This window comes from Lygodium microphyllum, chromosome 11, assembly GCF_053477565.2.
Source record: "Lygodium microphyllum isolate KBCC chromosome 11, Lygodium_microphyllum_v1.1.10, whole genome shotgun sequence".
Lineage (NCBI taxonomy): Eukaryota > Viridiplantae > Streptophyta > Polypodiopsida > Schizaeales > Lygodiaceae > Lygodium > Lygodium microphyllum.
In genome coordinates this window covers 50,674,335-50,686,664 of record NC_141145.1, presented here as the reverse complement: position 1 = coordinate 50,686,664, position 12,330 = coordinate 50,674,335, and the positions used below count along the sequence as shown (strand labels likewise).

The 12,330-nt window shown below is 40.4% G+C and overlaps 1 protein-coding gene and 1 pseudogene across 2 annotated transcripts in view; one reads left to right on the top strand and one right to left on the bottom strand.

The window, feature by feature from the left end:
* The window catches only part of LOC148028803 (RNA polymerase III subunit RPC82 family protein), a 165,607-nt gene that overhangs the window by 40,360 nt on the left and 112,917 nt on the right, over nucleotides 1-12,330 (bottom strand). For both annotated transcript variants that reach the window (XM_087687594.1, XM_087687593.1), the window contains exons 7-8: nucleotides 2,137-2,247; nucleotides 1,912-2,023 (exon numbers count right to left, since the gene is read on the bottom strand). In XM_087687594.1, the coding sequence (XP_087543720.1) occupies nucleotides 1,912-2,023; nucleotides 2,137-2,247 (223 nt within the window). The remainder of the gene's footprint in view (nucleotides 1-1,911; nucleotides 2,024-2,136; nucleotides 2,248-12,330) is intronic.
* LOC148028804 (uncharacterized) lies at nucleotides 2,319-4,127 on the top strand (annotated as a pseudogene).

Sequence of the window (12,330 nt, the reverse complement as noted above, 5' to 3'; positions counted from 1 at the left end):
TTGTTAGACCTAGGAACTAATAAGTTGCCCACATGAATTAGCAGCAATGGTCAATCTGCTATTGTTTTTAGAAACCAGTCTCTCAGTAGTTGGAGATCCACTTGTTATTTTATCATCCCCATGAAATCGTTAATGAACATCCTTTTAAGCTTCTTGTTTGTTTCAGCAAATGGACTTGCATACTCAAAGTTTCCTTTCTCTTTGTTGTCCTTGGAGTATCTTGAGACTGACAGATGGACTGAAATGATTGATCACACCTTGGAGTAGATGTGTTCAGCTGTGTCTCCAAATCGCAATCTGATAAGGAACATCCTATTCTCCAACTCGATCATCTAATTTTATGAGCCACAACCACCAATAGTCCAAGGATTCATATGTTGGAAATGTTGATCATTGCTAGTCTACAGTCTCTAGTCAACTTCTATGCAATATATTGCAAAATTCAATGATCGCTAGTTCATCGTAATCCATGTGATGTATCCAACAGACATTTGTATGCCTCCAACTTGAGGAACATTGATATCTATGATAAACTATCGTCAATGCATTGTAAGTAAGTCTTAATTATCAAGAAGATTAGTTGGAGTATCTTTCCACTTCGATTTTCGTCTAGGATATCCACATTCCTTGGTGTAGCATGTAAGGCATTTGGCAAAACGCTTGGGGCAGGGTGAATTGATTGTCCCGACTAAAGAATTCTTGTACTTGGACGATACATCTTGTACAGTTCAATGACTAAACAAATCTATTGGATTGTTTATCCCATATTGTTGTCCAGTAGAAGAACTGCCTGAAGTCAAAGGATACATGAGAGTCAGCATGCTTGCTTAAGAGTCACCATTTTTCACTATCCCTGAGGATAGTGCTGAGGATAGCACTTATGCATGGGGGGGGAAGTGTTACATCCTTGGAGAGCATGGATGGGCACCCACCGCATTAGCCAATAAAGGTCACTAGGTATGAATGCATTCTAAAAGTCATGATAGTCTTACAATGTGGACATACTCGGGGCAGAGCAGGGTTAACTAAAGGATTTTGTAATGTGCATGCTCAAGGCAATATAGGGTCTAGGCAGCTAGGTTCTATTAAAGGAACCTAGGGGCGCATTTGCACACATTATCATAAGACACTCTCTTGTACTTGAGACCCTAGGTGGCTCCATCCACAAACCCTTATGGTGTGAGCTGGTGGTTTGGGAAGTTAGCTCTTGTGGTACAGGTTCAGTCCATTTGCTATTAGTTCCTAGGCTTAAGAGTAAGCTCATGTTGGTTCCATGGTTGGAGGTGAGCATGATGTCCATCTCCTTGTGCTTGTTTATTTGATTGTATGGCTTATGTTGTGTCGTGTGCAGGATGGATCCTAGCCCAGTGTTACAAGTAGGGGGGTCTAGACAAGCATTCATGGGTTATAATTGGAAGGGACATGCCCCAAAAAAGCTAGCCAAACCAAATGCACACCAACAGCTCGGCAAAATGTGCCCATGTGAAAGCATCAATATCAATGTCAGCAAACTAGGAAGCTCTGTGTATAACTTTTAAGAACTATTGAAAGCCCCCTATTATCATGGACTATGGTGATGGCCCAAGAAATTCACTGTCGTCATTGGGAAAAAAGAGGTTCACCATCATCATCATTTCAGTGTTAAACCCTCTGCCTCGAAAATATGGCCACATTGCAACTCAAAGGAATTGAAGGGGACTTGTACAAGCAGTGGAAAATGAGCATGAATCTATAGTGTCATATACAAGTGTACATGCCTATGCATGTAGTCTGTAAACTGTATGCCATGCCTGATAAATGAACATGATCTATAAATCACAAACATTAGTATCTGCAAAAATATAAAATGCATATCATCATCACATGTTCCTCAAAGCCATGAAAAACCCATGCTCAGTGATACAATGTCACCTGAAATACGTTGTTTGGCGTTTGTCTCCAAATTTTTTGTTGCTTCTAACATGGCTTGCAGAATAGATCCTGCCCCAATATCCACCCTTGTTCTTGCATGAGATACACATGCCTGCAAGTGAAGAGAAGCAGTATGCACCATGTGTGAGCACAGGTAAAAATCCAGTAATAAAGTAACAAAACACAAGAACATGCATGTACAAGACCATATTGAAGGTAACTTACCTTATGTCTTAGCCTCCTCACAAATTCCTCATAATTCACTCGCCAAAGGACCTCCTTTTCATCAATTGTAGCCATTGTTTTTCCATCCATCTGAAGATCCTCTCTTTTGCGCTGCAAGGGTTATTGTGAGCTTACTGCAAACTGAGAAAGTTTGCTTCACAAGAAAATTGTGCAACACTTGTATGATATGTAATTGTTTATATGACTTTATCAAGAGCCAAAAAATCCAGGACTTCGTATCAAAGGCAGAGGCATATGCAAACATTGCTATTCGTCAGTTCTTTTATGCAGAGAATATCCCATTTCGAAAAGCAAAGAGCCCGTATTTTCTTGGCATACTAAAGGCAATTGGGCAAGTGGGTCAAAGCTATAGACCACCTTCATATAACATCCTATGCACGAAGGACCTTGTGGAGGAGACTAAATGCATTGCCTATGAGTTGCTTGATACTAGAGAGAAGTGAAAGAGATATGGATACAACATTGTTTGTGATGGATGCAAGGCACAAGCCTATTATAAATGTTATGGTTACATCCATTTATGGTTGAGTTTTTTTAAAAGCTGTTGATACAAGTGGCCAATACAAGTCTAGGAAGTTCATCTTTGGCATCTTGAAAGATGTGATCCTTGAATTAGGCTACATTATGTGGTGCACGTATGTATGGATAATGCAGCTAATTGTGTAAGGGTTGGTGATTTGATTGAGCAGGAGTGGCCTAACATCTCTTTTTACTAGATGTACATGCCATTGTTTGGATCTTCTTTTAGAAGATATTCACAAGCTTGCTTGGATTGCCCCTGTGCTGGCTAAAGCAAGTAAAGTTATCACATTTGTTACGTATAAGCATACAATATTGGCATTGTATCGCCAATTCAACCGGAAAGAATCATTGAAGACATCAACTATGCGCTTTGCTTACATGTTTTATCATGTTAGTGAACTTGTTGGATGAGAGATGCTACAATGGCTTGCGTCATATGGTTGTTAGTGATGCTTGGGCAAGAAAGAAAGCTTCATGTACAGTGAAGGGAATAGAAATAGTTGAGTTTGTTTTGGGAGCACGTTTTTGAAATCGTGCTAAAATGCTTGTAAAGATTTGTAATCCTTCATCTTGTTGATAGAAAGGGGCCACTATGGGGATTTTGTATGTAATGACTAATTGAATGATAGAGAAAATGGATTCCTTGGAAAGAGTGACTAATTCTAGAATGCAAGAGATCAAAGGGATTTGTGTGGACAAATAGGATATGATGCATTCACCTTCACATGCTGCAACCTCTGTTTTGCATCCTATTTGGAGAGCCAAGAATCTTGATAGTGACAAGGAGGTGCATGAAGGATGGATGACATTGATAGAAAGGTATACAAAATATGATGTGGATATATGTGATGAGCTTGACATGTACAATTCGAAATCAAGTGCATTTTCTCAGCCACTTGCAAGAGATGAGAAAAGAATGCATCAAGGTATTAAATGGTGAGAGACATTTGGGCCATGCACGCCCAAATTGCAGCAATTGGCTGTAAGGATACTTTCACCAGGGTCTCATGTCTCTCCCTATGAGAGAAATCGGAGCACATTTTCACTTATTCAAACAAAGAGAAGGAATTAGTTGCTTCCAAAACGTATAGAGCAGCTTGTATACATTCATATGAACTTTTGTCTCATTAACAAAATTAAAGAAAAGGGCTATGAAAAGATGGAGGTTACATTGGACATGCTCAATAAGGAGAAGGATGATGATAGATTGCTTGCATTGCAGTAGATACAAGATGAGGAAGAGGACATTGTAGCCTCATTGTCATAGAGAGGAGCAAGCACTAGTAATGTTCCTAGCTCGAGTTATCTTGGTCCACATCAAAGGAGGAGGAGGAAAAGGATGATGATGATGATGATGATGATGAGAAGAAGAAGAAGAAGAAGAAGAAGAAGAAGAAGAAGAAGAAGAAGAAGACTGTACTCTTGAGAATCATGAAGATGATGAGTAGATCACTTGATAGTGACTACTTGATGCTAGCTGGTCATTGATGTCTAGTATCCATAGACTGTAGCCTATAGCTTTGTTACAGACTAGTCACAACTCACTATAGTTTACTTTTGGTTGTTTCTTTTGAGTTTTTAGTCTACTATGCAGTTGGCATGCCTCCAGTGTCTATGACTGTCTTGTAAGCCGTTGGCTTGATGTCAATTCCTTCTATATTGACTCAAAGTCTCAAACTTCATGTTATCTATTATGATTTATCTCAAAGTTGTTTTGAAGATGCTTGTAAGTAAAGTATTTTTCTCATTAAAAATTAGAGTCGTGTATGATTTTGGTACAGAGATGTTTGATTCACGTATGAAAAAACTATATCGATGCCTATTAGTGGAGTTGGCACCTTGCCTCTATTCTAACCGTCAATCAAGCACCGTTTCTGAGGCCCTCCATATTCTTGTCTTGGGCTTCTCTCCCCTCTCAGTTTATGGGCTTCCTAGACTTGGAACCCGTATTGTCTTTCCCAAGCCAGTCATCTTTGTTGAGGATTCTTCTGCATGAGCCACTTTTGTAACACGACGGCAGGAGAGAGGGCTATCTATGCTCCATTTTCCTTCCTTTATACAAGCCCTCTCAAGCAGCTTTCTATTGCTACACCCGTTCCCGATTGTGCACCATTTATCCCACAGGTTCCATCCCATCCCCCACCATCTCCTCTAGTGGTTCCCTCATACCTCCCATCTATTTCAAAGGGGGAAGATATTGGTGATGCGGATGTGGATTTCCTAGCTCTTTTTGTTTTAGAGGGGACTTCCCAAGATCGTGAGCTTCAAGGTTTCCACTCTACTTTGGGTTTTTCCTTTATACAACAACCTCTTTCTTCGTCATCGAGCCACCATCGCATGTTGCTTGGCCCTTGGTCCCTCTTCTTTCTATGCAACTTATGGCGCCTTCAATAGTTCCTCGCTATCATCTCATAGTTGGGTTAGAGGCTTGGCTCACCCATCCTTGATTGGAGTTTTTAAGAGTGATTTGTTCAAGGCCCCTGTGTTTCCATTGCCCTTTGGTAGCCTTGCGTTTGATTGGATTTTTATATGGAGAGGGGATCTTGCTCCTTGGTTAGCTATCTTTATCGACGGACTTCATTGGCATTGGAACTCTTCCCCCCACCCTCAGATCTACATCTCCTTTGGCCTTCTACCACATCTAGGCATTTGACAGGGGGTGTTAGTAGTCATCTGTGTCTTATGTGGCCATCTCCTGCCTATGAGCCTCAATCTTGATTCAAAAGAGGACACTAGAAGCTCTGACATTATATTTGCCTGTCATTTTATGTGTTTTAGACACTTTAGATGGAGGGCACATTAGTGCTTTTTTTTTTGGCACTTTTGGCTTTTTTTAGGATTTTGACCCTATTTAGGATTTTACTAATTTTTCCCTATATATAGATGGCCTACCCTTCCACTCTCATTATCCATCATTGATTCTTCATGATCAACTAACCCTCCTCATTTGCTCATCCCCCTGCTACCGTCTAGCACCCGCACTAACACATAGAGCTTCGTGTCGGGGCTATGTTGCAGCCTTGTACCTTCAGCCATTGTAGTCACATTGTTCCTTCTCTCCTGCATTCTCTCTTTGTTTTCTTCTCTCCTTGTTCACTTCCCTCTTTTCGTTGCACACTCACAAATATATCTCCCTCTAGAACTCATGTGCTGAAGCTAATCCTGTCAATAGGTCATGTGGGAAAAAGACCCACTGTGCACGAGCCAAGGCTTCTCCACAAAGGAAGAAGTAAGAGCAGTATCCTCCTCCTCGAACACGTGTATGAAGATGCACTCAGTGGTAGCGGGAGTAGCCTTCAAATCATTAGACCCCTCCTTGGGCTTCACATGGGGATCACTTCTTCTTATTATTATCCTTCATGTTCTCTTTCTTTTCATTTTGTTTCTTAGTAGCCTTGGGCTTCTCCTCCTCCTTTCCTCCTCCTGAACCTACTACAAAAGCCTTCATCGAGCTCAATCCACTTGCTCCTACCTCTTTGAGCCGCTCATCGTGCTCCAAGACTAGCAAGGCAAGCTAAGAGTCTCTTGGATCCTCAATGTAAGAAGGTTGGTATATAGAACACATCAAACTTTAGACATGCCAGCTGAGTCAAGAGAAACATTGCCATATCCTCCAAAGATATAGTCCTCCCAAGGGATGCAAGCTCATCTCTCATGTCCTCTTGTTTGTTGATGTGAACCTTCATGGAAGGAGAGTCATCAACACTGAGCATTTGAGGCTGCTTCTCAAGAGAAATCCTATGGGCAAACATCTTCTGATGGTACAAATACGCTAGATTCTTCCACACTTCTGCTATCGTCTTCAACCTAGGAACATACACTAGGACAAAATCTTGTAAGCTCGTGAAAAGAAAGGATAGAGCTCGAGAGTTGAGCTGATCCCATAAGGTTGCACAATCCATTGATGTGCCCTCACAAGGATCCTCCACAAGATGGGGTATAGAAAGGATAACAAGCTCCCAAAGATCGAAGTTGTCTAGGATGCATTCAACCTTACATGACCAAAGCGAATAGTTAGAACCATCGAGGTAGTTCTCTTAGGGTAAAGAAGGGAGAACAAGCACATAGGCAGATGGTGCCATGCTAGGCATCTTAAAGCCAGAAGAATGGGCTTTGTGGGAAACATGGAGAGAGGGGGGAGGAGAAGGCCGCTTTGTATGATGAGACTGTACAAAAGAGTTCAAGGACTTGCAATAATCACACCGTCGTTCAAAGGAGTGATAGGAAACCTCCTCATCCGAGTCATCAAAGCCTTGGAACCAAGGATCAAACATCTTCGTATAACTTGCAAATACACAAGGCTGCTGTATTTTGCTGTAGGAGAGCTCGAATGAAGAGAAAATCAGCAATGCTTGTAAGAAAAGAGTTGTGGATGTCCCACCTTTGTTGAATGTCACCAATAAAACACAAAAAAATCGCATTTACAGCAGCGAATAGCAGGCTGAAATTTGTGTTTTCAGCAACAGTGTGGTCTCCTCTTGGGCTGGAAACTCCATGTCCTCATGTATGCAATGATACCATGTAAGAGTGCGCAACAGAAGAGAATCGCAAACATGGAGAGAAAAGGAGAGGAGAAGAGAAAGCACGAAGAGAAGAATGATCTGCACTAAACAAAGAAGAAAGTTGAATACAATGAGAACTGATCAGTCCCTACATGCACCCCAAGGCATCAATGAGGGCGCCAATTGGGCTGAATAATGATGATAGCACTTGTGATCGTGACGGAGACAAAGTGTGTGCAACTGCTGTCCACGACGGAGACAGAGAAGATTGTAGCCACCTGACAAAGCACCACCCAGACAAAGAATGAAGTGATCTGCCCATTGACTCCGATTAATATAAATAGCAGAAAAATGGGAAAACTGGCCGACTGCATTTAATGCAGTCACAAAAATGCTGATGTGGCACTCAAGCAATCTGGGAAAAATCACACGCACTCTTGGAGCTAGAAATCATTCGGCAAGAGAGCACAACTGACAAACGCACAAAACTCAGAAGGAAAACACAATCAAAGCTCCAAATGTCCCTCTCAAACTCTTACTAGGGCTCACAACCATGAGACGGCAAATTGATAAAATAAAGGTAGGCTAACACGGCTTCCATGGGACCACAAAAGAGAATCTCAAAGAACCCCTTCGGTCCATGATAAATAATGGGGGTTTGCACTTGCCCATTAACATCATTCTAATGCAAATCATTGCTCAAAAAGCATTGACTACAGCCTAGGGTAGCCGCGAAACATTTCACCCCTGAAACATTGCATTTCAGCCCGAAACGTTTCACCTCCAAGAAGTTCTCAAGGGAAATGCCAATTGAAACGGCTGAATAATATATGTAAGATATATTTTCTTATGAATATTACTACTCATGAGTCACTCTATAGTATTCTATACAAGTACTAAGACTTGAGAATCATGGCATGAAAGTGTCCAATTTGCTTATAAACAACATTTAACACACTACAATCACAAGCTAAAGAGTCGAGAGTCGAGAGTCTAGACATTAAATTGGTTAGTTGAAGAATCAAGCAACTGACGAGTTCAAACTTCATATGCACGATGGATTTAATTAATTGAAGGCCCAAAGAATACAAATCATAAACAATAGTTTGAGATTCCGATAGTCACCAACATCAACTAACAATTTAGGATAAAAGTTTCAACTTCCAAGCCAAGACTTAAGACTCTAAGAGTCTTTGAGAATGTAAAATCATGATTAAATACAAAATACAATGCACATATCTCTTAAAAAATGAATGGTTCAAAATCCCTAATTTCTACTTCTCAGATCTCAAAAGCAATATTCTCTAGTACTCTCACAAGAACTATCATCACTTTCACAGTCACACTCAAATGAACTTAGAGTTAATCTCGAAGGCTCTAGGCCTCTCTGTGCACGGCGACGAGGAACACAAGAAGCAGCTGCAGCAGATGACTCTGCAACTTCACGACACCAACATGTAGAGGATCAGGACTGGCGCCTCATCCTCTCAATGTCCTCATAGATGATGCCAAAGATATCATCTTCAAGGATTTGGGGTTGCAACATAGTCACATCTACTGCTCGCACAACAATCTTTCTAGGGTCAAGCTGATGTGGTATTCAACTTGTCAATCCCTCACCATCCAAAGCTCCCATTTTCTCAAGCACTCGAAGGTTGACATTTGTATATGCTGACTTATTCAATTGGCTAGTGCTAAGCCTGCAAGCAACACAAAGGACCCAATATAAAAATTATAATGTTTAGGATACTTCGTAAGTCACTAGCTTATTTTGAAGGTTTATATTTACCATTACCTATTGCGGTCTTTGGTGTGGATATCACCCATAATACTTCAAAGGTGCTCTACTGCTGAAGAACTAACCGGTTGTGATAATACTCACAAAGCCACCATTTCAAGGGTTGGAGTTAAACCCCCAAACTTCTCCCACCAAGATACTGGAAGAGCAAGATTATCCTTATCCTTTGCTATTTGTCTTGCAAATTGTGTATTTACATTTCCCCTATAAGTTAGGAGGTCATCCTCAATGCTATTCTACATGGCAGATATTGGATACACTCTCCAAGTATTGTGTCCTTACAACATATGTTATAGAATTAAAGAATAATTCATATTTCCTTACTTATCAACTGACAATACAGTACATTCACAGATAGCATTATGAAGCCTTTCCATAAACTCATACAAAAGGCCCATGGTAGCTCCTTCACTATCACGCATTCGCAACATTGATATTATAGGAAGTAGTGCACATTGGATTCCATCTATCTCTCTCCAAAACTCAATGTTATAGATTGTGTGAGAAATATTGAAGGCATCTGGAGTAGAGCATTCTAACCAATCCAACCACTCCTAATCCACTACCATACGCCTCAATGCATCCTTGCACTTCACTAACCTGAGATGAACCATGTGTTTATTAAGGGAATATGGCATTAGTTATAGTTGTAAGTTATAAATCATGATTGCAATTTGCAATTTGTAATAAGGATAAGACACAATCTAATTTATAACTCACATACCTACACAAAACTAGAAATATATGGCAAAATCTTGTTTTGGCCGGTCTTACAAGCTCCCATTGGCAATGATACCAAAATAAGCTATGAACAAATGACTTTCGAAGAACAAAGTTGATCAACCCTAAACCCTTATCCGCAATAGATCCAACCCATGGAATCAATCCAATGTCCTCCATCATCAAGTCAATGGAGTGGGCTGCGCATGGTGTCCATACAATGTGTGGCTATTGGGAATCCAAAAGCTCTCCTATACTCTTGCAATTACTTGCATTATCTATAACAACCTGAACAACATGGTCCGGCCCAATCTCCTAGATTGCTTCATTGATATGATTAAATATTACCTCTCCTATTAAATTATACATAACCTAGGAGTAGTTAGGCTAAATACAAATTAATAAAAACTAAAGTGTATTTACAAGTTGAAACTAGAAGATACCTGTGATTCGCACACCATGGCCTGATAGATTTATAGATCTTAGAAATGTCGTTCCACTACAAGAAGATACCAAGAGATTCATTAAGTGACGGTTGTGAGTATCTTTCCATCCATCTAAGATAATTGTGCATCCATATTTCTCCTATGATGCTCTATGACCCTCCAAGCTTGTGTGAATTAGATCAACCCCGCAGTTCAATCTAGTGGTCCTTAGACCTCCGAACCAGTAGGAGTGATAGGTGGTCCTGCAGCAGCTGTAGCTAAAATAGCATTGATTAATCTCTTATAGACACTTGTGCGAGCCACATGAAAGGCAATGTTACATTGATAAAAAAAATCTCTCTTCTACTATTTTAGCTTTCTTTTTCAAGCCAAGTGTCCAACTTTGTTGCAGTGTGTTTGCGCATGATGATACACATGTCCGCTTACTAGAAAAGCCTTGTCCTCTAGGCATTGGAGGTGATCTAGGCACAACACTACCACACAGGGTGTTAGTAACTAATGGTGCTCTAGTACTAGCACATGGAGTATTGGCCCCAACTGATGACACATCCATAGTGCTAGGAGAGCCACGCTCATGAGTCGATATAGCTACTGCCTCACCACTTGCTTGTGTTTGAGTTTGAGAAGCTTGGCCTCTCACTATTGCATTCTCTCTCTCTGCTATCATGTTGAGTCTGTCCTGATCAAAAGAACCTTTTAGCTCTCCCAAAATTCTCAACCACCTTGACTATTCTCCACGATATGCCAAAAATATCAATTCAAAGACCCCTATGCATCCACGTATTCCATCACCACTTACCCATGTAAAATGGGCTTTTGTTCGAGTGACACCACCTGCAAGTACCTCTCCACAATGCTTGCATACCCACTTCCTAGAGCTAGATCTGGGATACCTTTTAATTACAATTACTTCTTGCCAAACATTGGGAGTGTTGGCTTGGATGCCACTTGCTTGATTCCCTTGAGTAGTTCCCCTAACCATGCTTAACTGGCAAACAAAGGATGAAATAATTAAAAATTTATGAGAAAATTTACAATTTAGAAAGAGTGTTAGCATTGAGCACCTACACAATTTAAGAAATGAGAAACTTGCAGATAATCCCCAAACTGAATTATTCAGACTTGGGATACAATTTTCAGATTTGGGAATGTTTGGAGATATAGTTTTCAGATTTGGAATACAGTTTTCAGATTTGGAAATTTGATTCAACTTAATATTTGGGGCAAACTTTCAAAGTGCAAATTTGGTTCAGATTTGGGCCTAATTTCTAAAATTCACAAGGGGCAAATTTAGATAGAATTGGATCAACATTTAGATTGGGCAACATTCGAATTGGGATAGAATGTTCAAATTTGAAACTTGGGGAAAGAATTGGGGCAAAAATTCAACATTTGGGGAAAATTTAGATTTGGAGCAAAGTTCTTCGCATTTGGGGGTGAATTCAAAGATTTGGAGCTGAATTTCTCAAATTTGTGGCAAATTTAGGTAAATTTTGGGCCGACAAATAAGATTGGGAAACATTCAAATTGGTGCAAAATGTTCAATTTTCAAACTTGGGAAAAGAACTGGGGCAACATTTCAACATTTGAGGAAACTTTTTTCAATTCGAGGCTCAAGAAAAATTGGACATAATCATGTAGACTTGGGGCGAAATTTCCTAGAATCGGGATAAAAATTGGTAGAATTGGGACAAATTTATCATATTTAAAGCTAAATTTATTACAGGCAGGGCAATTTTGGTGAAATTGGAGCAAAATGTCTAAGTTTCTGATTTAAAGAATCAAAACGGGGGGGGAGGGGGAAAGAGTCCACTATCTTGATTTGGGCAAAGCTGAAAGAAACAAGACTGGGGGGGGGGGGGGGGGGGGAGAGAGAGAGAGAGAGAGAGAGATTTGGAAACTGGACCAACCTGAAGTGATTCTGAACAACGTTACACGAGCTGGCAGCCTAGTGGACACTAGATTGACAAGTTGTTGTCCTGTAGACTGAGTCGTCACCTGTCACATGTCCGTGCAACACACAGCCAACCAGTCATAAAGTTGTGTTATCGATGTTGTCCACGAATCATGATTCACGGTTGGCTTGATGCTGTCTACATCCACAAACGTATGAAGTGTGGCAGTCCATGTCACCACAATTGACACGTTTCAATTGTTTGTTAAATCATTGCTTAAAAAGCAACAA